At 44.0% G+C, this 26097-nt stretch overlaps 1 protein-coding gene across 2 annotated transcripts in view; it reads right to left on the bottom strand.

Annotated features, from left to right (window-relative positions):
- The window catches only part of RGL1 (ral guanine nucleotide dissociation stimulator like 1), a 261146-nt gene that overhangs the window by 101892 nt on the left and 133157 nt on the right, over window positions 1-26097 (bottom strand). Inside the window, exons 1-2 of one of the 2 annotated variants that reach the window (XM_041755490.1) lie at window positions 25103-25276; window positions 23903-24013 (exon numbers count right to left, since the gene is read on the bottom strand). In XM_041755490.1, coding sequence (XP_041611424.1) covers window positions 23903-24013; window positions 25103-25129 — 138 coding nt within the window. In that variant the 5' untranslated portion in view covers window positions 25130-25276. Of the gene's footprint in view, window positions 1-23902; window positions 24014-25102; window positions 25277-26097 lie in introns of those variants that run through there. The other variant, XM_041755483.1, reaches the window with a different exon arrangement.

Here is a 26097-nt window from a genome sequence, read left to right on the forward strand (position 1 = left end):
GGTGGCGCAGGGGTTTAGCGCCTGCCTTTGGCCCAGAGCGCGATCCTGGAGACCCGGGATCGAATCCCACGTCGGGCTCCCAGTGCATGGAGCCTGCTTCTCCCTCTGCCTGTGTCTCTGCCTCTCTCTCTCTCTCTCTCTCTCTCTCTCTGTGTGACTATCATAAATAAATAAAATTAAAAAAAAAAACTTAAGAGCAGGTCTGGAGCAGTGCTTCTTCACCACAAATCTCACTTTCATTCATTTATTCGAAAGTACCTGAGCTTGCCATATATTCATGGTACCATCATAAGACACTACGGACACAGAAATGAATACAGACATGTCCCTATCCTCACAAAGCCACCATAGCCACCATTCAAGCAGAGAAGGCAAATATTAAAGCAAATAACTCAACAGCTCATCATCTAATGACAGTAGAGATCATTGCTTCTCCAAAAAGGTGTTAAAAGAACATAAGAGAATGGGGTCAGACTTTTTCACAATGACCAGGGAAAGTATCACTGAGGGAACAGAGCCCAGGATAATCAGAAACTGTTCACCAAGTAGAGGTGAGAGAAAATATTTCAGGAGAGGGAACTGCATGAGCAAATGACATGAAGCAGGAAGAAACTGGGTATACCAAAAGGCTGGAGAGAAGTCAGTGTGGTCAAAGGAGAGTGAGCCAGAGGGGCAAGAGATAAGCTTAGCCAGAAGAATTCTGATCCTTAACCTAGTATCAGCAGAAAGCCACTAAAAGGTTTTAAGAAGTACCCCATATTCACATATAACATGGGTCTTCACATAAAGAATGAACTGTAGGAAAGTAAGAATTGATTCAGTTAGAAGACTACTAGAGAAGGCAAGTTTCTCAAAATGCAGGCCATGCTCCACTGCCATCAGAATCACCCAGGGAACTTGTTAAAAGCAGATTCATGGACCCAACCTCCAAGCTACTAAATCCAAATCCTTGTAACTGGGGAATCTGCAATAAGTTCCCAATGATTATAAGAAACATTAATGGTTAAAAAGCACAGTAACAACACTGAAGGAATTCTGAAGGTCGTTACATGAAATAAACCATGACTGGAGTAAAATTATCTGCTTTTACTTAGGCATGAATTCCCTCTTCTAAAATTTTGGTGTTACCACTCTTCCCTCCAACTCTCCTTCTTCCTTACTGTAGCCAGGGACAATTTTATTCTTTTTCCATTGTCATCGATTGACATTAATTTTACTCAGAGTATAAGCATACATACACTCACTCTGAACTGTTTCTGACTAAAACATCTCAGAGCAAGTGAACACATAGATAATCAGTGTTACTATCCAAGTTCAATTCTGACTAGAAAAATTCAGATTGTGAATACCATGATCTTTCATTTACATGACTGTTTTTCTACTTTTTTTAGAGATTTTATTTATTTATTTATTTATTTGAGAGAGAGAGAGAGAGAGAACAAGCACAAGCAGGGGGAGGGGCAGAGGAAGAAGGAGAGAAACTCAAGCAGACTCCACATTAAGCATGGACCCCAACACCAGGCTTGATCTCATGAAACCCTGAGATCATGACCGGAGCAGAAATCAAGAGTCAGATGCTTAACCAACTGGTGTGTGGCCCTTTCTAATACGAAGGCTCTTTTAGACACACACGTTTGATCCCCACATCAACCCCAATTTAAAGATGAGGGTACTGAGGCTCAAAGTACTAAGTAATTTACCCAGTCACATTGCTTGTAACTGATCAAGGCCAGAGTTAAGCCCAGACTCCTGCACTCCAAAGCCACTTTGAAGGAGCCAATGCCAGATGGCCCCAGTAGGTAAAACGCATCTGCTCCCTGAAGGTCCCCCATGTGACCCTCATTTAACATATGGCAAATACTGAGAGCCTACTCAACGTCAGGTGCTGTAAATGAATCACACACTCTCAGGTCCTATACTCAACAGCAAGTCAAAATTCCCTCTGTGCGTTACTGGGAAGGAAAAGACACCAGTGTGGGCAAATTAGGACATAGCTGATCCGAGTCAGTACAACTATTTAAAGGCAAATATTTAGATTTCATTTAATCAGGAGAGCAGTCACTATGAGAGATATATAACTGTCTTAATCAAACAAAAGATAAACTTCTCTTGTCAAAGAGGTATAATGCTCATGTCGCCAGTAGTAACTGCATGTTTGGATTTTCAAAAATGCATTCTCCTCTCCCATTTAAAAAAAAAAAAAAGCTACAACATTTCCCTTTCCAGGAATGTGATTTAACTTCATAGCTAAGCTAATAATCACTAGCTGCTTATTTGCACAAACAAAGGAAGTACTGTCTCCATGAGTGGACACAATGGTCCTGAATGTGAGATGGGTTAAGGATCTGGCTTGGGTGACCATTATATTATGTAATGAGCAGAGCTGTGTGAATACCTACCAGGTTGCCATACGGCCGTGTCACTCTAATTAAAGTGGGGGCTTCCTCTTCACACTGAAAAGCTCTCCTTGGTCGATAGCTTGTATAGTTAAAAACTTGAATTAGATTGATCCAAGGAAATTGTAAATGGTCATTGTGTCCAAAGTAAATAAGAACAAGGGGAATCGGGAAAAAATGCTTTTTCAAGGACGAAAAGGCAACTTGGAAGAGGGTACAATGTGTTGGAGGCAGCCAGGCTAGGACTGGACTGAAGAACTATGCTTTGTAGCTATGTCTTAATTAGAGAAGAAATATAGCATTTTTCAGACCTGCTTATGTGATTTGATGGGCACCTAGCAGTTAGTTAGAAGTACACACTCGTTTGTTTTGCCAAGAAAGTATGAGAAGCACAAACAGGCTACTGATGTCTCAGAATAAAACAGCGGTCAGTGTGGAAGCAAAACAGGGGAGAGACTTTCCGGTTTAGTCATTTGTAAGTTTGGCCACCACAGATTCCTCTGTGGCCCCAACATCTCGCTAATTTCACACCTCTGGTCAATGGCCTCTGAAACTAGGCAGGAAGGAGGCAATACCGTCGACCAGAAGTAAGACCTGGAAGGAAATTGTTCAGGGTGTGAATGCAGGAAAGGAAAAATCAAATTTTTAAGAAAGTAGTACAGTGGACTCTTGAACGAGACAGGTTTGAACCATGGCAAGTCTACTTCTGCGTGGGTTTCTTTGATTAATACAGTACTGTATGAATGATTTTCTTAATAAGCTTTTCTTTTCTCATGCTAACTTTATTGTAAGAATACAATCAATATATAATACAGATGACAAACAAAATATGTGTCATCAACTCTTTATGTTATCAGTAAGACTTCCAAACAATGGTAGGTCTTAAATAGTTAAGTTTGGGGAGAGTCAAAAGTTATACACAGATTTTCAACTCTGTGGGTGGTCGATGCCTCTAACCCCTGTGTTGTTCAAGGGTCAAATGAACATTTAAATCACATAATAGTGATCCAACATGGGGAGATTTAATGTTCAACCCAGAAGGAATTGTTTTCCTAATGAGGGATGTCTTAAACACTAGTATTTTAAAAGTTTTATTTATTTGACAGGAATGCTTCTGAAATGTGTTATTTTTCTGCCTTCAGAAGTAGAATATCCTGAGCACAATTTAGCCTTGCATTCGTAGCTCAGGAGGCCACCAATGTTGCAAGGGACTATAGTATCTGCCCCTGGAGACACTGACACAGATGTAGGGCTTACTCCAAACTGAATGATCTCAAATACGTGTACCTTCTGAGCTCACATGCATGTATAATCATCTTTACTTTCTTCCACTTGTTTATTCAACAAATATGTATTATGTCTTAGACCTGCTAGGGGAAGGCACCCGGGGGAGGGAAAAACCAACACCCAAGGCATGGAACTTGCATTCTAATGCAAAAGGAGAGGTAATCAATAACAATTAAAAGAGTATACTAGACAGTTGTTAAGAGGCAAGAAGAGGTCCGTGATGGGGGTGGAGGATGAAGGGGTGCAATTTAAATGAGTAGAGGGATCCCTGGGTGGCGCAGCGGTTCGGCGCCTGCCTTTGGCCCAGGGCGCGATCCTGGAGACCCGGGATCGAATCCCGCATCGGGCTCCCGGTGCATGGAGCCTGCTTCTCCCTCTGCCTGTGTCTCTGCGCCTCTCTCTCTCTCTCTCTGTGACTATCATAAATAAAAAAATAAATAAATAAATAAATAAAATAAATGAGAAGGCCTCACTGAGAGGTGACATGTGAACACAGCCTTCCACTAGGATTGTCAGTTTTATTCTTATGAGTGCGTCTCCCTCACTCTCTTCAAATGTGCTACATCTACTCAACTATAAACAAAAAACTCCATTATGACTATACATAAATAGCCAACTTTGCTCAGGAATTAACATGGTATGTATTAAGAATGGTGGCCTTTCCTCCACAGTGAGTTATTTGGGTTACTCAAAGAACTTTTTCATTAACTTTCAGCTTTTAAATATGTTCTGGAAAGTTGAAATAACCCAAAGCAAGAGGGTGTTACTCTTGTTTTTTAGGGTACATATACCTCTAAACATCTGAAAACTTTGGCCTCCCCTGTATCCTATGATAACCAAGTAGCCTGTTTCTCCCTCTTACCTCTCTAACTGCACCTTTTTCTGCCTCCTGGACTAACCTCCCTCCGCCTTCATGCTTCCTGAGTGTGATGTTTTTTTGTTTTTTGTTTTTTTGTTTTTTTTTTTTAAAGAATTATTTTTATTTATTTATGATAGTCACAGAGAGAGAGAGGCAGAGACACAGGCAGAGGGAGAAGCAGGCTCCATGCACCGGGAGCCGGACGTGGGATTCGATCCCGGGTCTCCAGGATCGTGCCCTGGGCCAAAGGCAGGCGCCAAACCACTGCGCCACCCAGGGATCCCCTGAGTGTGATGTTACACAGGCTTGGCACCCAGCCTCCTTCCATTTTCTGTATCATTCTTTCTTACTGCTTTACTCACCTATGTGTGAATGGTACCCGACCGCATCCCTCTGATCCTGAATTTCTTCTAATCAGATAACTGCTCCAGCATGCCATGGCTGAACTTGAAATAAGCATGCCCCACCAGCACCCAAAGGAGCTCTTCTTCCCAGAATCCCTGTTTCTGCTAACAACACGATTCTCTCAAGAACCGTCTTTGACTCCCTCTTCTTACTGTACAAGTGGGCACCACAGCTGGGGATGCTTTCCTCTAGCTTTGCGTCTGCTCTGCTGATTGAAGAAAGTAAAAACAGCTATTCCCCCAGACGTAGTCGTGACTGCCGATGAAAAGTGATTGCTGTGGAATGTATAGAAACCTTGGCAGAAAGGGATTATGTTCTCCTGGAAGTGTCAGACAGCTGGCCCAGGTGTTAGGAAAATAATGCTTTTTCAAAGTTAGCGTAAACCTTCTCTGACAGGGAAGAGGATTCAAGAAAGGTTGGACAAATAGTCCAAAGATGAAATAAAAGAAAGCAAGCAACTAAAGAAGTCAAGGCAGTTGTACGGGATTTCCAAATGACAGGAGGAGGTAGAAGGAAGGCCCCATGATTAAGGCTGTCTACTTAGGGGAGCACAGATGGAAAAGCATGGCCACATGAAAGATAACAAGTCATAATTAACCAAGTCTTGTGAAAATGGTAAGGTCAAGTGAAAGAGCTTTTTTCAGCCTTATTGGGAGCAAGAATGAGGAAGGGAGGTGGCTCATTGCTGATAGAGGGGGTAATGTTAACCGATAACAGAAAAAAGAGAACTACTTCACTCCTCTTAAGCTTCTATCTTACCTATCAAGGAAAATAATCTTCAAAGTGGAAAGGGTAGGACCAACATCATAAAGAGGAAACTAGAGCCCAAGATAGAGAAGGTGATAATAAGAAAGCACTTAGCCCTTCAAGTAATTTCGTGTCTCCAGAGCCAACTAAGGAACCTGAAAGGGCACCAAAAGAACCGACAGATAGGATCATATTAATAATGAGTGCAATCTTAACAGTCTCTAAAGATGGGCAGCAAGAAAACACACCAATTTTCGGACAGGAATTAATGCAGACTAGAAACAATGGTTTCTAGTTTGCCTGCCAACCATTGTTGCCAATATCCCAGATAGTTTGTAAGCCATGATTGCTGGAAGCAAACATGAATCATGAGAAAGAAATCATTTCAAACTAACTCCCAACTCTCCATTTTGTTCTAACCAGGCAAGTAACATGGAATGCTCCAGCCATGTTCACAGATTCAAAACACCATTCCACCAACTCTCTTGTTAGATCTGTATGGATAGGATGGAGCTCTATGAGTTGAACAGATGTAGTGTTGGCTAGATGTGTATCCAAATCAAATAGTCAGGGGATGCGAAATGGTGAAGCAATGTGAACTATGGAGCACTGCAAGGAGTGGGGAATGTCTCCAGAAATAGAACATGATTTCTGTCTTTGGCTGAGTTGATTAAATCATTTTAGCAAATGAAACAAATAATTATGTAAAACTTATTAAAATGAATGGAAAGTTTTAGCTGATACAGTGATTTACTACATCAGAATTTTAGAAGATTTTAAAAATCCTAGAAAAAATTAGCTACAACAAAATTATCTTAACAAAAATAAGTATTTTTTACATTTAGATTTTCTTAAATCAACTCTCCAAGTACAGGTTAAATGAGACATAGTTTAACAACAACATTACAAAACTAAAAAGACCAAGGAATTTTAGCTGAATATGTTGTGAGTATAATACGTCTTAAAAAAGACCTAATTTGAGGGATTTAAGGGCATTTGGGTGGCTCAGCTCGTTAGTCATCTGCCTTCAACTCAGGTCAAGATCCTGGGTTCCTGGGATAGAGTCCCTGCATTGGGATCCCTGCTTAGCAGGGAGCCTGCTTCTCCCTCTCTGCCCCTCCCCATTGCTCATGTTCTTTCTCACTTTCCCTGCCAAATAATAAAATCTTAAAAAGAAAAATAAGGAACTTTAAAAAATGAACACTTTTAATATTAAAAAGAACAACAGAAAATTGCCAGCATTCAACTATTTTTAACTTAGAGATACAGCAATCTCATATGGTTTGATCTAATCCAAGATTACATGTGACATCACAAGAGAAGTACAAAGTGTGCTGGAGTTTAGAACAGGATAGTTTACCACCATTTGGGAGACTAGAGTGGATTCACGGAAGTAGTGGCGTGTGAGCTAGAATATGAGTGAGGGCTGCAATTTAAAACAGAGGAATACTGGGACACCCGGGTGGCTCAGTGGCTGAGCGTTTCCCTTTGGCTCAGGGTGTGATCTTGGAGTCCTGGGGTTGAGTCCCGCATCGGGCTCCCTGCATGAAGCCTGCCTAGGTCTCTGCCTCTCTGTGTGTCTTATTCATTATTCACTTAAGAATGTTGAAAATCACTGTTCTAGGGTGGCCTGGCTTAATTTAAAGCATTACCAGGAGGCCTGGTCTGTTCTGTAAGAGGACAGGTTGTTGCTGTGAATGCCATATAAAGAAAGAAAAGAAGGAAAGAAAAGAAAAGAGAAAAGAAAAAGGAAAGAAAAAAGAAAAGGAGAGAGAGAGAGAGAAAGAGAGAAAGAGAGAAAGAGAGAAAGAGAAAGAAAGAAGAAAGAAAGAAAGAAAGAAAGAAAGAAAGAAAGAAAGAAAGAAAGAAAATAAATAATCATAAAAAAAATAAAACAGGAATATTTGGGGAAAGGAAGACATTTCAGACACAGGTAACAGTGGGGAAAAAAGACTCCAGGTCAGGGAAGTAGCCTCATTGGGTTAAAGTCGGGAGCATGTAAAGGTGGGACCCAGGAAATATGCAAGAGGCGAGGTTAGGACTAGACCCCAAAGGCCCTCAAATCTTTTGCACCCTGTGCTCTAAAATTCTATGAGTTTCCCACAAAGGCCAAGAGCAAATATTTGGTACATAGTATGGGCTCAAATCTCAATAAACAATTGAATGAATGAATGAATGAATGAATGAGTGACTTGTGATTAGTACAGAGCAACAAGAGGTTGACATAAACACAGATCCTTATTGCCAATTCAGTCCATCATTGGAATCGCAGCACTTTTCCATCTTGAAGGTCATTTGGTCCAACTCCCTCAAAATTTCTGGGTGACTAGCAACAGGACTGGAAATACTCAAGCAAAATAAAGGCAAAAGGCTGCCTGGCCCTCTGCCAGTTCCTACGGTAATCTAATTCACCAGGGCAAAAATCTCCAAAAACGATTTCGGTTCAGTAACTCCTAAATATTGTGCTTTTGGACTCCTTCCTGAAAATGATGCCATCTAAGTCTACAAGTTTCAGAAACAAATGTTTGGTGGCTTTTGTGGGCAATTGTTTTTAAAACATCAAGCAAGTCTAAGGTATAATTTTAAAGAATCTGGCTCCAGGAGAAAAAAGCTGAAGCATTAGTCACATGTTTTACATTTCTTACTCTTGCCTGCCAGATTTTTTTTTTTAATTAAGAAAGGAAAAATGGGTCAGCCCAAAAGAATTTTTACAACTTTCAGAATAAATACAAGGCCCATGCAATCCCATAAACTTCATTTTTGGAGCCTTTCCCCCCCACCTCCTTCTGTGGCTTTCAGGGTCATGTATTTGCAACCCAGTCACAGGCAGAGCCCTGGTGACTGCCCCTACATCTTGTGTACCATAAGGACGTTTTCTCTCAGGAGGAAAGAGGACTGGCATGGTCCTAGATGAAAGCACAGTCTCTTCCGATTTCAACACGACATGGTGGGTGGAAGACCTAAGAGTCAAACAGAACCTTGTCCAACCTAGCTTGGTTCCAAGGTCATTAAGAAACCACCCTGCTTCTTAGAAAGTATCACCACCCATGAGACAATTTTGAGGAAGTTTCAAGAAGAAACTAGTCAGACAAAGTCACTTCCAGCTCAAGGGACACTTTAGTGCTAGACCACACAGGTCCCAACTTCAGCTGGCAGAACCACAGCCACCCTTGGTTCACCCTTCTCTCTGGGATGGTCCTGAGTAGCTACTGCTTTTAGGATGAGCACAGGTGCTCAGGTTTACTTTGATGCAGGGTCTAGTTTCACTGAAGATTTCCAGAAGAGCTTCCACCAATCAGACCTAAAATCTACATGGTATTCACGGCAACAACCTGTCCTCTTACAGAGCAGACCAGGCCTCCTGGTAATGCTTTAAATTAAGCTGGGCCACCCTAGAACAGTTATTTTCAACCTTCTTAACAGCACAAAGAAAAGATACGTTTTACAAGTGACTCAGTACACACACACACGTACTTAAAAAGTTTCACAATAATACCATTCTGGTATTTTCTATTCCGTTCTGTTCCAATGTAAAATACCAACTTTTGACCCACTGAATTGATTTCAGAACCCACTAATAAACTACATCCTACATTTTTAAATGGGAGGCCCTAGAACAACTGACCAGCAGAAATATAATGCTGGTCACAATACGTAATTTTAAATTTGCTGGTAGCCACATTAAAAAAATAAAAGGAAAAAGAAACAGATGAGATTAATTTTAACGCTATATTTTATTTAATGCACTATATCAAAATATTACCATTTCAACATGTGATCATTACAGAAACTCACTGAGCTATTTTACATGATAGATTTGCATGGATAGAACATTTTAATTTGGGCTAGCCACAGGTCTAAATGCTCAGTAGGCACATGTGGCTAGTGGCTACCATACTGAACACTGTAGCCCTAGAGTGTTCCTATCCCACACCCCAGAGCAGAGCACACAATGGTATTCAGCAGAGGAAAGGGGTGTGTCCCACTCCTCACATGCCCTCATCTCACTGTACTATCAGGCTCCTCATAAAGCTCCACAATCCTGATAAAGGACAGGAGATTTCACAGGGAAAAGGACAGAAACGAAGCTTGTAAACCAATAATAAGCACTACCAGCTTGAAACTCCTCCAACGCAAAGTCCAAATGCAATCTTTTGTGACATGAGAAACACAACAAATGTCACAAAAGATTCAAACTAGAAAGTAACTCCTAGAGGATTTGTTCTGAAAAGTATATCTTGCTGATTACAAAACTGAATAAATAGCATGACTGTAACTATGTGAACAAAGGCTAGAAGACAGCCAATGTATAAACAACTGTGTTGAAGCTGTAGGATTATGATCTTTTTAAAAAATATATGGATAATGTTGCTGTACGCTTTTTTAAGAATAATTTTAAGGGGGTGCCTGGGTGGCTCAGCCAGTTAAGCGTCTGCCTTTGGCTCAGGTCATGATCTCAGGTCTTGGGACTGAACTCCACATTAGCTCCCTACTCAGTGGGGAGCCTGCTTCTCCCTCTGCCCCTCTCCCCCACTTGTGTGTATGCGCTTTCTCTCTGTCTGAAATAAATAAGATCTTAAAAAAATAATAACTTTAGGAATTGCTTCAAAATGTGCTTCTGTCCAAAGCAAACATAGGAGCCATCGAATCCCTATACAAAGAAAAAGGTGAAGAAAGCATGCTCCACAAAAAGGCAAGAAAGATCAGAAGCGGTCAGAAAACTTCATCTTGCCAGAGCCAATGATGCTGAGACAGTATGAATGAAAACACCTAAAAACAGCTAGAATCCTGACAACTTCTGGCAGAGGCTTTGCATTTTGCTCGAAGTAGCAATTTAAGAGTTAAGAATGTAAGACCACAGAGAAGAGGAATGTTGGAGAGGGTAGGAGAGCAAAAGGAGTTGATTTTTACTTGTGAAAATTGAAAAGCATACAGATAATATGTTTATATAATAACATATAATTTACATCACATTTTTTTCCTTTTTTGCCAACAAATCCTGGTAAGAATAGCACACCCTGACAAAGTACCCTACACAACAAGCCTGCCACAAAATCTCAGACAGCCTTCATCATTATGTGAATAACCCTAGTGGTCATGTGCATGGAAGGTGTCAGATCCTTTTGCAAAAATGTGTTGCACACAGCACAGCCAAATTGGCTTGACACTGGGTCAATGCAAGCTTGAAACAAATTGGAACCATCAGATTAAGATATAATAAGATATGTGAAAATCCCAAGTAAAATAACTTTGAAATTCAAAGCAGAAGTTGGGTTCCCCTAAGTCTACCTTTGAACCATGACTCAAACCGATAGGCCACCACAAAGCTTGTGGATTAACTTATCCCATCTATAGTCACCATCACAGCTAAGACAAGTTTTATAGTATCGTGAAAAGTGTAGCTCAAATAATGCTAACAAAAATGAGGCAAAAGCAGCATCTTCCTTTTTTCATGTGTCATTAGTTGAAATATAAAAGAGAAATTCAATCTAGCTTATTTATTCAATATTTTCCTTTTTGTTTAAAAAAATGGAATTCACGGGATCCCTGGGTGGCGCAGTGGTTTGGCGCTTGCCTTTGGCCCAGGGCGTGATCCTGGAGACCCGGGATCGAATCCCACATCAGGCTCCCGGTGCATGGAGCCTGCTTCTCCCTCTGCCTATGTCTCTGCCTCTCTCTCTCTCTCTCTGTGACTATCATAAATAAATAAAAAATTTTAAAAAAAATTTTTTTAAAAATGGAATTCACAACATTACCAATAGCAAAAAAAAAATAAAGTCATAAAGATAAATGTTTTATAATAGAGATAAGGTCAAACAACTTACAAGGCGCTGATGGGTGGTTCAGACATGGTCCCAGGTGATGGGAATACAAAGATTCATTATACAGGGTGCCCACCCCTAAAAGCACACAAATGAACAAGGCAAAGAGAAAAAAAAATAATAAAAGGATATGTTTTGATAAGTGCTGTAATGGAGCTTCTGGTAAAGTGCTAAGGAGACCCAGATGAAAGGGTAATTATTCTAGAAGAGGGATCAGGAAGGGTGGAAGAGTAAAGATGACATTTGAGCTGGGACTTGAAAGGTAAGTGGGAGTTCATCAGTCAATCAGGGAACAGAAAAGCACTATCGGCTGATACAGTGGCAGAAGCAGTGACAGGAGGGAGACAGAACCACACAGAAACATGGACGTCACTACGGATAGTGAAATCTACAACTCTGGATTCTCAACTAAGAATAGGGCTAGCTCTTCTCTTGAAGACATAACCACATAGGAATAGCTGGGGGGACAGATGGAAGGAAACCTTTTAACCCTTCATCAACCCTGTTGCTGGAACTCTCAGCAGGGAGTTGAGGGTAGGGCCAGGGGCTGAAATCAGAGCTGCCACCCATCAGCACTCCTTTGGCTCAGCCACCTAGAGTTGTACCATCCTTTATCCCTCAAGTAGACACTCACTGGACACTCATTCGTGGCCTGTCTAGGTCAACATTGGATAGAAAGTCATTTTTGCAAAGAGGTATCATAATCCTCCAACTCTAACCAAAGAATGTTCAGGAAGAAACAATTTAATCAACTTTAGCCCCCAGAGAAACACGTCTGTGGGAGCAAAATGACTGCTGGTCCCTCTGGGACGCCCACCACAGCAAGCTGGATGGAAGCTGCTTCCTGGGGCCCAGCTGATCACGGAGCCACTGCTTTGCACGTAGATGAATGTTAAACACACACCTCGAGTCAGTGCCTAAGACTCCCTTCTCTTTTAGCACCACCAAAGAGTCAGCAGATGTGGCGGGAAGTCAGCGTTTGTCAGGAACACTCAACATGAACAAAGCACTTGTTCAGCATCTTTGCACAAGAGAATTAATTTTCATTTAGAGCTCTGAGTACGAGGGTCAGTTCACCCGTAAGTCAGCTGAGCATAGGTGCTAATAACAGGGAATGGATGCAGGGCTTGGAGTATCCCTATCTTCGAGTAGGGAACGATCTTCAGATGCTCAGTGGGGAATCCTATATGAATAGAAGGGAGGTCAGCTTCATGGGCAAGCAGCCAGAGACCCTGGAGACTATTTTTAATCCAGAAGAACAGGAAGGAACAGGAACAAAAAAAAAAAAAAAAAAAAGGAACTCACTCACACAGGAGAAATGGAAAGCAAGAAGGAAGTAACAAGCAAATGGAAAGGAAGTGAGAAAAAAAGATCTTAAAACTAAAATCGTGTTCCTAGCAGGGAAGCCAGGAACGCTGTAGGAAAAGGCTGAAAGAGAGGAGAAAAACAGAAAGTAACAACAATAAGACTACTCAGAGGAAGTATTTTAAATGCCTACATCTTATGAGGATCAGTGTGGGTCGGCTGGTAACATTCTTGCCTCTGGCATTAGGTCATGAGTTCAAGTCCCACATCAGGATTTGGCCTCAAACCAAGCTTTGATTTTCCAGCAGCTCTGGAAGGCTGGAAGCACTTTCCATTCCTTGGTGCATTAACTTTACCACCCTTCTCTCTGCACCAAATTAAAAGTACCAGAAAGAAAGGAGAATCAAAGAACCAACAAGCCATTAACTCAAACAACACATGCTGGAGAGAATAAGGAAAGTAAGAGAAAGAAGAAAGTTTTCAGATGTAAGATATTCACTGCATTTGTCTTTAGACTTCTGTGAATATGGGGTATTTTTCCCCCACCTCCAATCTATAGAAAGAAGCCCTGTCTGCAGTTTCAATGCACTTGCAGTAGTACCAGGAGTAACGATGGTGGTGGCAGAGGAAACACAACTCCTTGCTGAATCTGAAGATACTATTAAGTAAACAGCAAATGGGGAGAAAAAAATATCAAAAAGGTGCTCTCTGGGATGAGGGAAGAGAGGGAGAACTACTAATGAACAGACCATCATCCACTGAGCACTTAGGTGGTGAGGAAAGAGAGGAAAAAAAGAAATGACTCTACGTTAAATAACAACAATAAGAATGTCCTTATATTTGTATAATAATTTACATATTAAAAAGTACTTTCAAAAAGATTTTATTTATTCATGAGACAGAGAGAGAGAGAGAGAGAGAGAGAGAGAGAGGCAGAGGGAGAAGCAGGCTCCATGCAGGGAGCCCAATGCGGGACTCGATCCCCGGTCTCCAGGATCAGGCCCTGGGCTGAAGGCAGCACCAAACCACCGAGCCACCCGGGCTGCCCCTAAAAAGTACTTTTATACATTAACTCATGGTCCTCACAAAACCTACAGGCAGAAGGAAAAGCAGGTATTTGCCCCACTTCACAGGTAAAGAAACTGAAGATTTAAAAATCAATGTGACAGTCTGAAATTCACCACCTCAAGAGCAATTCAGCTCATTCCTAGTTTGGGGCTCAAGTACTACATTAGCTAGTCAATGTGTGGCACTGTGAAAAAAATTTTTTTAAGATTTTATTTATTTGAGAGAGTACAAGCAGGGGGAGGGGCAGAGGGAGAAGCAGACTACCCCAAGCAGGGAGCCCAGTGCGAGGCTTGATCCCAGGACCCTGGGATCAGGACCTGAGCCAAAGGCAGATGTTTCACCAACTAAGCCACTCAGGTGCCCCATAGCATAGTGAGAAATTTTTATCTTTATTTGAACTTACGAAGTTTAATCTGAAACTTGAAAATTACAGTGCAAGCACAATTTGCTAACATCCTAGATTATGCCCAACAAAGAATGATTAGTATAATGCTTCCCAAGGTTAAAAAAAAAAAAAAAAGTGATTTGCTACCCTCCTGTTTTTTAGTTGGAGACATCAAATATAATTTTTTAAGCAGGAAAATATTTTTAAGGCATTAAAATAAGCAACCAATTACCTATATAGGAAAAATGAAGGAATTTAAAATGTGAAATATTGGGGCCCAACCAATAATTGCCTTTCACTATGCAGGCAGCCAGCCAGAGAAAACACAATAGACATTACTTCTAATAAACAAGGATTCCTAAACACTGCCACGGCCCTCCCTCCCAGATGTGCAAAGTAAGAAAGTGATGTCAGGAATATGCCTTAAAGCTTTGCGAATACTGTTTCTTAAACAGTCTGGTTTACAAACAACCCTAGGCTTCAGGGGACACAGGTAAGAAAGGTACCCACACTTCTACAAGGTTCCATGGCAGGGATCAAAAGAGGACCCCAACAGTGGGGTCCAGAGAGAGCCCCACCCCTAGTGAGTGAGTACCATAATCTAGACACCATGCCAAGCACCCTATGTACAGAACTCACTCACTCCTCACAGTACTTCCCTCAGGAAGGCGCCTGATAGCATCCTCTCTACAGGTGCAAGTTAGTGACTTCACAGCTCAAGCCCATACAGCTCACACAGGGCAGAGATGAGTTCTGAGTTCAGGTCTGCCTGGCCCCAGAACTCAGGCTCTCTGCCTCTTTTCTGCTGTTGTGAACTGCTGTAGAGTTGACACACAACACTATATTAGTGTCAGGTGTACAACACAGTGATTTGACAATTCTGTACATTACGAAACATTCACCACAAAAAGCGTGGTTACCATCTGCCACCATACAAAGTTTTCACAATATCACTGACTAGTGGCTCTTCACCAGCACCCTAAGTATCTCCCTCAACCAGGGCTTCTTGCTGAAAATATCCGTGAAAAGGAGGAGAAATCAGAAGGTGCCAGCTCCTGCCAAGGCTCCCACTGAGGAGAGAGAACTCGTGCTAACTCCCCATCCAGGCCTCGCTGGCTCTCGGCCTTATTAATACTTGGTTAAGTCATTTTTAAAATAGATATGCTCATTGTGTTGTGCCATTAGGAGGAGTCAACATGTGGACAGAAGATAGCAAATGTTTTCCGTGTGCTTCACAAACTAACAATTCTGATTTCCTGAATTTTCTATTTAGGAGTAGCAGTTATCTCAACGCATAATTTCAAGTGTTGCAATTCTGTTTAGAAAAGTCATGACTATAAAGCATTTTGGTTTAAGCCAATATCTAACCCAGCTTCTGTAATTTTTACTTATATCCTGTAAATGTTCTTTTGTTGGATTAAAAACTGTCCACATATTCTAGCTTTGTCGTCGGCAATAGAAGTTACTGGCATGAGAAGGGCACAAAACTCGGAAAGCGCGCTAGCAAGAGGGTTGCAAAGAGCCTCCGTTGATTGTACTGACCAAAGACAATCTACTTTTAGCAGAGAAGGTTTGTTTTTGGTTTTCCAGTTTTCTTTAGAATTATGAAACTGGAAGGACTCAGCGTTGGCCTCGCTTTTCTAAGAGAGGAGAATGGATATTTAAATCAGCAGGAAACGAAATAAAGGAAAAAGTTGAATTGCTCAATTCTTTGCTGAAAGGCGCAAACCAACAGAAAACGTCTGGGAAAGTTTACATGGGACAAGCTGAACTGTGTGGAAACGAATTCAAATGAATGGCCCACAGATGGCACAAGCAATTAAATGCTAGAAAATGTAGGGTAATGAGTCTGTGAGGACGAAAAAATATACAGAACCACCACCAACACATGATCCCACCCGCAACTACTGCTGTTATTACCCTTAGAAGTCACATACAGCAGGACACAAAGGAGAAGATGGCTTTAGTGGCACCAAGCTGGGCAGAAATCCCAACCATCACAACATAATACGCAGCCACGTCTGTGGAAGGGCACAGGTGCTTCTACACAACTGGTAAGCTGAAAGGACCAGCTTTGATGGGACTCTCTCTCTCTCTCTCCACAGGCCTGAGAGCCTTCTCCAAGGCAGAGGCTCCTACCTTAGGTGTGTGGTAAGCCTGTCCTACCTTTACTCCTTCCTCCCTCCCTCTGGTTTTATTCTTTTTTAAACTGAAGACAGTTTCTAAACAGTGCAAGTGAATCACAGAAATGACACAATTGAGGGAAAACAAGCAAAACATGACAAAGTCAGGCTTTGAATAATTTATATAGAAGAGGCCATGGAGGGACGCCCGGGTGACTCAGTGGTTGAGCATCTGCCTTTGGCTCAGGTCGTGATCCCAGGGTCCTCGGATTGAGTCTTACATTGAGTTCCCAGCAGGGAGCCTGCTTCTCCCTCTGCCTGTGTCTCTGCCTGTGTCTCTCATGGATTAAAAAAAAAAAAAGAAGAAGAAGAAGAAGAGGCCATGGAATGACGTTCCAAAGATGCGGGAAATTCTAAAAAATAAAATGTGAAAAGATATCTTCATTTAAGCCGTGTGTATGTGGGTGTTGTGTTAGAGAGAAAGAGATTTTTTTTCTTCTACATGAGTGGAATTAGCGATCAGATTGAGCTTCCAAGAGCAGTAATGTGAGCAACCAGGACAAACCGTGTCAGCGAGGGTTAAAGACAGCACACAGGGAGAGGAAAAAAGCCAAGATATCCAACCATAAAATTTCTTGTGTCTCTAACATGACAATTATAAGTTTAACTGCTGTTGTCTAAAATACAGCTCTATAATCACAGTCCTGTGGGTCCCATATTTACTCTCTCCCTCTCTGTGGCCTACAGATTTAATTTGTTTAGTTTGTAGGGAAACAGAAGACTTAGGAAGAAAGAGAGAGAGAGAGAGAGAGAGGAAGAAACCAGCAGCTCTTCAAAGTTCTCTGGAATCTGAGAACCAAGCACGGCTGGCTGCCTTGTTCACAGCGAGCTAGAGGTCTCACCTCTGGACACCTCAGGCACGCCTGACCTTGGTGATTCTGCAGGGCCTTCTGACAGGAAAGAAGGCATTTGCTAGCATATACACGGAGAAAGCCTGACTGGAAGTCCCCAGGACATTTTACCCAGTAAGTGGAGGATGGCATGGACCCCAGAAAGCCCAGTTTTTGACAAGCTCTTTGAACCAGGCTGCCTAAGATCCTCATGTGCCAGGTCTCCCATCCCCCACTGCCACCCTCTGTTCTGCTGCCAACATTTCCATTCAGGTCCTTGTCCCTTTCCTCACCACCTCTACGTCAGCCTCCTCCTCTTCCCATGTCCCAATCTGGCTCCTTCCCAACACATCTACCCCTCAGGTGTCAGTCATCTTGTTGAAATGCCACTCCACTGAAAGCCCTTCAATGACCACCCAGCATTCAGGATGGAGTGAATGCCATAGCTTAGCACACCAGACTCCCAGGGACATGACCCTTTCCTGACACCTCTACACCAGACGTCCTTCCCTCTCGCCATGCTGAGCCTCACTCACACAGGCTCTCAGCTCTGGCCTCCATGCCTTCCTCCACACTGTGCTCTCTGACTAGAATGCCTCTCTCCAGCACCCATACCTCCTTTAACTCCTATTCATCTGTCTACTCAACTCTTCACCAAAGAGCCCTCTCTTCCATGCAGCCTTCCTGGAGTGGCCACCCCCCACCTCCCATCTGATTTACAGGCCCCCCCTTCAGAGTTCCCCTAACGCACAGATTTCTCGCATGACCCTGATCACACCTACCTCAATATATTGTAATCAGTTTACATTTCTGTCTCCCCTCCTACCTGTGAGTCCCTTCCTTCAGAACAACTTGCATTTTCTTTTAGTTTGGATTCCCAAGACTCAATATGGTGTTGGGCATAATGTACTTTTTTTGATGAATAAATGAATGCTATCGGTGGTAAGTTTAACTGACTCCAAGACAGATGACAGAGTCATACAAGCAGACGTGCAACAGCAGTGAGGAAGTTCATACTGGATGTGTTTACTAGCAAAGGACCCAGAAACTGCCAAAACCTCCAGACTCCACATCAACTCTGGAGATAGCCACACCCATCAGCAACCCAGACATGAGCTAGCTGTGCTTTTCCAATGGAATGAAGCAACATTTGGTATCTTCCTTCATTTAACCAATACTTTCCTTGCCTTGTTTACTGAAATCTTTTCTTTTTATATCACAAAAATGGTATCACCGGTATACCATGGTACATCATGGTAGAAATTTTAATGTCTTACTGATTTTAGCTTACTGTTGTATATTTTACCATAAAACGTGTAAGAGTCACTATAAGATCCTGATTATTTGGAAGAGGAAGGTGTAAAAGGAACATGAGTCACGGACAAAGGAAACTACAATAAGCAGGACAGGACAGTGACATATTTCAGCAAGAGCACTAAAGGAGAAAAGCATGGTATTTACTGTACTGCTCTCCTTTTCTTCCTAAATTTGAAACTTCAAGAAACTTTCTAATTCCACAGAAACAAGAATAAAATATGTTTATAACTACTGATTTAACAGAATGTATGCTTTAAGTGTAAGGAATTAATGCGTCTATACTATCTATACTCTTATGTATTTGCCATGGGGTAAACGTGTATTTGGAACTCAGTTGAGTGTCACCTGAATTACTGAACCAAACAGAATATTCTTAATTGCATGCTATATATCCCTTACCCAGATCCCAACAGATTTTAAAAGGAATGAAAAGATCCAACATAATAGCGGTATCTCAGGCTATTGAAACTGACCACATTCTCTCGATTGGTGCTGGCTACCATATTAGCAGATCATTTTAGGAATATGTTCCCAAGGTCAAAATGAAAGATATCAGTTGGTTCAACTACAGATGGCAACTAAATTTTGAAATGCACTTTCTAAAGCCTAAATTCAACATTCTGATAAGACAGGAATAATGCAACCCAAGGGCCTGTTTTCCTAGATGAAAACAAGGATGACCAACTGTAAACTAAGGGCTGCTCCAGGGCTTAGCTTCTTACAATTCTAAAATCCCACTCCTGAGCTTTGCAACCACACATAGTTGTGATGCGTGCCAACACTTTTTAACTCATGCACTGCTTTTCTTCACCATTCAGCAATAAGACAAGTACAACTGGGTCTCATGCATTTAAAAAGTACTGGGGAATTGTCTAGTTAATTCACTGCTGTGAATTTTTTTTTCTTAAAACGAGTAATCACTACCTCTGTTTGTGCCCTGCTTTGTTCCGAAAAGAACGTAAGATAGCTATAATCATTACCTAATTGATTTATCTCGCTCCCACACACTCCTCCTCTTCTTCATAAGCTAATATCTTCATGCTGATTGTGTTTTAAGTGAGGAGCAACCATACATACATATGTATCAAGATAATATTAGTGTTCCAAAGAGGGATGAAGCTTGATCCATTCATTCAACAAACACTGAGTTTCTGCCAGTGAGATGGCCACAGTTCCCAGTTCACCACGTTTACAATCTAGTGGAGGACAGAAGCAAATAACCAGACAATTAGAACAGAGTGAGCGAAAGGCATGACAGAGAAACAGAGAGTGCTCCTGGAACATGCAGTAGAGGTATCTGCACCAGACTTGGGAGGTTGGAGAAGCTTTCCCTAAGTGAAGTTAGCTGAAAACTTGAGGAACTGTAGGCTATTTGAAGATAATATAATGGCAACACCACCAAAACAGCAGATAGAGTCAATCCAAATAGCGTATCCAAGCGAGAGTCAACTTGTCGATCCAGATGTGACAAGTGGTCATCTTGCCGCTGCACCCATACGGCTCACAGACCAGCCACAATTCATCCCAAACACTAGGTCCTATAACAGAATCCCAGTTCCCTTTGTTTATAAATATATTCTGCTTTGTCCTGTCCTCGTTCACTATCTTTAGCGGCTTCCCAACTATCAAGCATTTCAACTCAACCCAACAAGGGCCTATGTGGGACACAGGGTGATAGATACAGGACCTAGGGGAAGGAGGAAATGGGGCCTCGCTTCAAGGACCACATACCACAGAAGCATAAAACTGAGAAAAGCCACATGACCACCCACTGACCATACCATTACCCACAAACCTGCCGAGGTGACCTAGCACTACCAATCCTGCTTGCGAAACAAATATCCCCACTTTGGACTTATCTTAGGTTTGACACATTTTTTGGTACCCTGCCTCTATTATATTCTAAAGACAGCAGACAGGGCTCCAGACACCAAAGCCCCTTTCCTAAGAGTTGGATCCTCATCCTCTGTCCATTTGAGTGTTCTCCCTAAAATGATACATTTCCTACTTCTGGAGAATGCTGATGTTTTCTTATATCATTTCTACATATCGCTGTCAATATAAAACTACAACACTGAGACCAAAGAAAAATAACAAGTTTTGACTATTTGCTATTCCAAAAGTCACTGGACATTCTACCAGCTAATTGAATGGTTGGATGGAATTGCTTTTATTATCCCTTCCAATCCTGAGATTTTATGATCCCATGACATAACTGGAGCCATTTCTCCTTGAGGGCTATAGCTAGGAAAAACTATCCCAGTCTAAGAAGTCATTGTAAAGGGAAAATTGGGTCAGTATTTCAATAATATTTGGCTTTTCAAAGTTTACTGTCAACAGGCAAGGCAAGGCTGCATGGATAAGTAAACCCGGCCTGCGCCAACTCAGTTGTATATTTTACAACTAAAGGCAGAGGGTTTTACTTCAAAAGATCAATGAAATACAAAATTTAACAAACAAACGAAAAGAATGTTCTAAATGTTTTGATTGTATGATACTTCCCATCTAAGGATGTGTAATTACTTTTGCTATCCTTTCTAAACTGAATCTTAATTATGTTTTGAGATCTGAGTAGTTGAAGATATAAAACTTGTGCTCAGTCTTTTAGGCATTTTGAGTAAGCCTTATAGACACGACACAAAAGATACACCCACCTTCATGTGCTATATAACCTCATGTATCTCTTTGGTGCACCATACTTTATGTGTCCAAAATGGAGAGTTTATCACTAAGACACATATCTTCACAACAAATGTCTCAATTTATGGTTAAAATTATCATTCAGAACGTAAAGAAGAGAAAGCCCTATCACTCAAGTCCTGCACCAGGTATAGCATCTAGACAAGATGTATGCCATAAGCACTCTTGGTCTTCTGAGCCAGTGTTCTCTTCCAGTCTCATGGAAACAGTCAGAAGGTTCCAGGCAGTTCCTGACAGCAAGGAACTAACAACTGGGTTTGAATCCCACCTCTACCACTTCCTAGCTGTGTGACCCTGACAAGCAATTTAACCACTCTAGATATTAGTTTCTTTATGCGTGGGGTGGGGAGTAGATAAGACTATTGACAGTAATACCCTCACCTCACCTCAATCTCTAGTTCACTCTAAAACCGGTTGCTTTGGAGAACTCTGAAAGGGCTACTGGAATGTAGGAAAACAAATATGGAGAAGCCACTCAGTCCTAAAAAGAAGGGTTTTGTAATTACTATGGCTCAATTGGTTGAGTCAAATTTAATTAAGTCTGGAATTTCCAAGGACAAAAACAGACCTTCCCAACAGGACACCTAAGACAAGAAAACAAGTGGGACCAGAGTTGGAAGGTTCCTAAGAACACGCTCTTGAGGGCCAGGGGTGGTAGCCGCAAAGAACACTTTGTTGCAGTGAAGGGGAAGGGACAGATTCTTGCATCAACTAGAAGAAAGCTTTTCACATTGTCCTCCCTCCCCAAATCTCGGCTCTACTGCTAAATCCAGGGTGAACCAACTCTTAACTCTGTATAAATCTGAGAACACTGAGGAGGAGGAGAGAAGAGAAGCAGAGTCCAGCAACCAGAACAGTCAGTGAGAATCAGGAAATGACTGTGAACATCTCAGCGAACCACATTTTATGTGTCTTGGGGGCCTACAGAGTTAACCCCTCCATTTCTCCATGACTTACTCATTCTCTGCTGCTGTGTTTGGCTGAAAACTAAAACCGTCACCCAAGCAACATCAGGCTCATTAGAGAGGAACAACCCAGCATCAGGCGATGTAATAACCCTTTCCAAGGCAGCTGGTTTAGAACTTGTGAATCATTGTGAAATATCAAGACAGGCCAAACCACATCAATACCACATTTAAATAAGATGAATATACACAACCACCAAAAACAAAGGGATGACCTGTCAGAACTCTAGTTCGCCTTTCTTCCCTATCAGGTCTGCTGCGGATGCACCCAACTCAGTCGAAAATCATCCTCTGGGTCAGGTGCCTGCTCCATAAGTGAAGGCCTCTGGCTTTCAAAGCAAGGATTCCTACTTTGCCGGGCCACACCCACAAATGTCACTAATAGCTGACTGCCCTAATGGCTGGTACCTTGACCCAAAGTACAGAGCAGGAGAGGCCTGAGTTGAGGCAGCTGCGAAAGCGCAAAGCTTCGAAGGCCTGTGTCGGCACCCCGGACCCACAGCTGAGGAAATCACTGCTGTGGGCCATCCTGCCTGAAACTCAGGGACTTACAAGTCACCTGTTGCCTCATCTCAATGTAAGGGCCTTGGTTTCCTGCCTCCTTCACACCGTACCTTTGAATGTGGCTCAAACACTGAGTTCTGTGAGACGCAAGGCCGGTAAAGATTGGATGCAAGTGCGTAATCTTCATTGCTCTCAAATCCATCCCCCGAGAAGACTGAGTGCAGCTAGAACGAGGCCAGGTGCAATCCCATTCCATCCCCTCTATTCAGCCAACCAAGATTTTCTCTCTCAAGGCTTTTTGTGTCACCTCTCACTGCTCTAAGGACAACTTCTGTCTCCAGAGCGAGAATTCCTTTGTTTCTCCACATGTTGGTATCTGCCCGAGTAGTGATCCTGTCACTAAGCTTTCCATGTCTCCCTGGGATGTGTGGAAGGAGCCATTAGGTGATAACAGATGACTCTCAGGATCCCAACTAAGAGTTCAGAACCTTGGTGGAAAAAGTCTTGTTTATGGAAGCAGTGTTCCTCCAAAGACCCAGCACTCTGTGCCTGCTACCCATGAAGTCACTCATGGGCACCACACATGCATTTGCCTCCTCACGGGCTGCAGAGAGGAGGTAATGATGGGAATTCTGCCCCCCCCCTCCTCCCCCCAAGAGGAAGACAGGCAGATTCAGAAGGGTCCATCCCTGAGCATTCTGGGTACCTGGTGAAGCTACAGGAGGAGAGGAGCTGTCAGCAACAGTAGGGCAAGGCCAGGGAGAGAAAGGCCCATCTGGGCCAAACTGCTTATGGCTCTTGTCTCACAGAGAGCTGCTTTCTGGTCCTGTTACCGCGTGTCACTTTCTGCCACTCCACCCCCACCCTGTTTGCCAAAGACCTCAAGACGTCTCTAAGAGGTTCTGAATTATTGACAAACCCAGGGAAGATGCTTTGGAAAACATTAAGTACAAAAACAGACCTGTACAGCTAGTGCAAACACTCGGTCATTGGCAGTCTCCTTTTTAAGACTAAAAGAGAAGAAGACGAAGGGGGGGGGGGGAAGCCTGCCTCTGCTAAATAATGATGATATTCACAGAACAACAGACACTGCAACTCCAAAGTTCACAGTCTCTCCAGCTTTACTCACCCCTAGCCATCTTGCTCCTTTATTGGCAGCCTGTTGAATCTGGACTCTTTTGAGGGTGACATGGTAAACAGCTCCTTCCTCTACCTCTTCACCCCAGTCCTGAATCGAGCTCTGCCAGGGGGTGGGATAAAGAGAAAGAAAAAGAGTATTTTTTTTTTTTTTCCTCTCATCTGACCACAATCTATCCCAGCTGCTTTACTGCTTACACCAGCACTCAAGGCACAAGATGGACTGTTCAAAATAAATATTACAATCAGAGCAATACAAGACACACACGTTGCGATAGAGGGAATGCTGAGGTTTTCTTGGCTTCCAGCCTTTCCCTGTGGTATCAGGATCCCCGGACTTTTCCATGTAGTTCCTTTTCCTAGACTCACATATCTTAGGGTTTTGTTTAAAGTCTCTCCCTCCCCGCCACAGCCCTTCCTTAAGACCCTGTGATTTAGTGCGGATTAATTCCCACCCCCCCCCCCCCAGGTGAAACGAATAAAAATAATTCGTTGGCAGGAAAAAAAAAAAAAAGTCGGTACTACGATTACAGGCGGGCTCAGCTGACTTGAGCATTGCGGGGTTTTAAACTCCGGCGCAAACAAGTGTTTAAAGTGCCAAGAGCCCTCGCTCCCTCGGAAGTGGAAGGCTTCCCGGGTCTTTTTCCTCCTCTTGCTGAGTCGGGACCCGAGGAGTGAGCGGGGTCGGGCTGGGGAGGAGGGGAGGAGGCGAGGAGGGGTGGGGGGGGCGAGGGGAGCGGAAAGTTTATTTCCATAAAGTAAGCTGGCAAGTGCAAATCAAAAAAAAAAGGAAAGGAAAGGAAAGGAAAGGAAAGGAAAAGGCAAGACAGCACCATGCAGCTTCCAGCAAAAGGCGCGCGGCGAGCCCCCGGCCCCCGGGTCCCAGCCAAGGCCGCCGCCGCCGCCGCAGAGGCGCTCCCGGGCTCCCGGGCTCCCGCGCCCAGCGCTTCCCCGTCCTTCAAAGTTTTCCCTTCCCGGCAGCTCTGCCCGCACGCGCGGGAGGCGGGTGCCCAGAGAGCGGGAGCCGCGGGCGGGCCAGGGCGCGGCGAGCGCAGCCAGCGGAGCCCAGGAGCCCGGGCTCCCGGGGTGGGGTGGGGTGGGGGGGGGGGGCCGGGGTCCCACGCGCGCGCAGAGCAAGCGGGAGCAGGTTCCCGACCGGGGAAGCCTCGGGAGAGGGCCGGGCTCGCGTTACCATTTTAGCTTGCCAAAGCAATTTCATTCTCAGTTTTGTCTCCGGTCCGCGGCCGCGGCATGGTGCGCCCGGCTCCGGGGGCCCCCGCAGCGTCGGCCCGCGGCGCCCCCGCCCGCCCCGCGCCCCGCGCCCCGCGCCCCGAGCGAGCGCTGCCGCCGCCGCCGCGCGCGACTCGGGCCACAAAGGGAGCGCGGCGAGCGAGGGCGCCGCAGACTCCTCCCCGCGCCGCTCCGCCGCTCCGTGATGTCAGGCTTTCCTGTTTGTGCTCCCGGCGCGCTCCCTCTCTCCGACCCCGACCCCACGCCGACGGCTTGCGCGGGCCGGAGTCCTCCCAGCCCCGGGGGCGAGCGGGAAGCCCCCTCGCGAGGTGCGCGGGGCCCCCGGGGGTCACCGGGCGCGGCCTGGGGGGATCCAAGCGTGTGTGTGTCCCCCCTTGGCTGAGACTTAAAGGGGGGACGGGCCGTGCCCAAGGGATGGGAAGACAGGGTCGGGGAGACTCGGGTGACCCGCTCAGTTTAGGTTAAACCGGGGCTGCCCCCCCCCCCCACCACCACCACCACCACCAAGACCGGGGCGCTACTGCAGGCCAGGAAGTTTTGCATTAGGACGAAGAAAGAAACGGTCCGAGGATAGTCCAGAACCCGCGCCCGCCCGGGGTTGCCCTGGCCCTGCATCCGCGGGCTGCCAACAGGGATCGCTGCGGGCTTTCTTCTACCACCCATGAGGATAAGGCTCATCCACAGTAACTGGCCATGGTTGGGGGGTGGGGGTGGGGGGGAAGGGGACAAAGGCTGCCGGGGTGGACAGCGTGGAAAGCGGGCCAGGGGTGGCCCTGGAGATTCTGCGAGTCTTCGTGAGGCAGCCAAGGGTTGAGTTTCCCCTGCTGTAGGGACCCAGCAGGATAATGACAGTAAGGAAAGAGCCCTTCACGAGGAGACTGCCAGAGGACCTGTGCCATAACAGATCTGCTACCAGGACAAAAGAGCATGACATCT

This window comes from Vulpes lagopus, chromosome 1 (genome assembly GCF_018345385.1).
Source record: "Vulpes lagopus strain Blue_001 chromosome 1, ASM1834538v1, whole genome shotgun sequence".
Lineage (NCBI taxonomy): Eukaryota > Metazoa > Chordata > Mammalia > Carnivora > Canidae > Vulpes > Vulpes lagopus.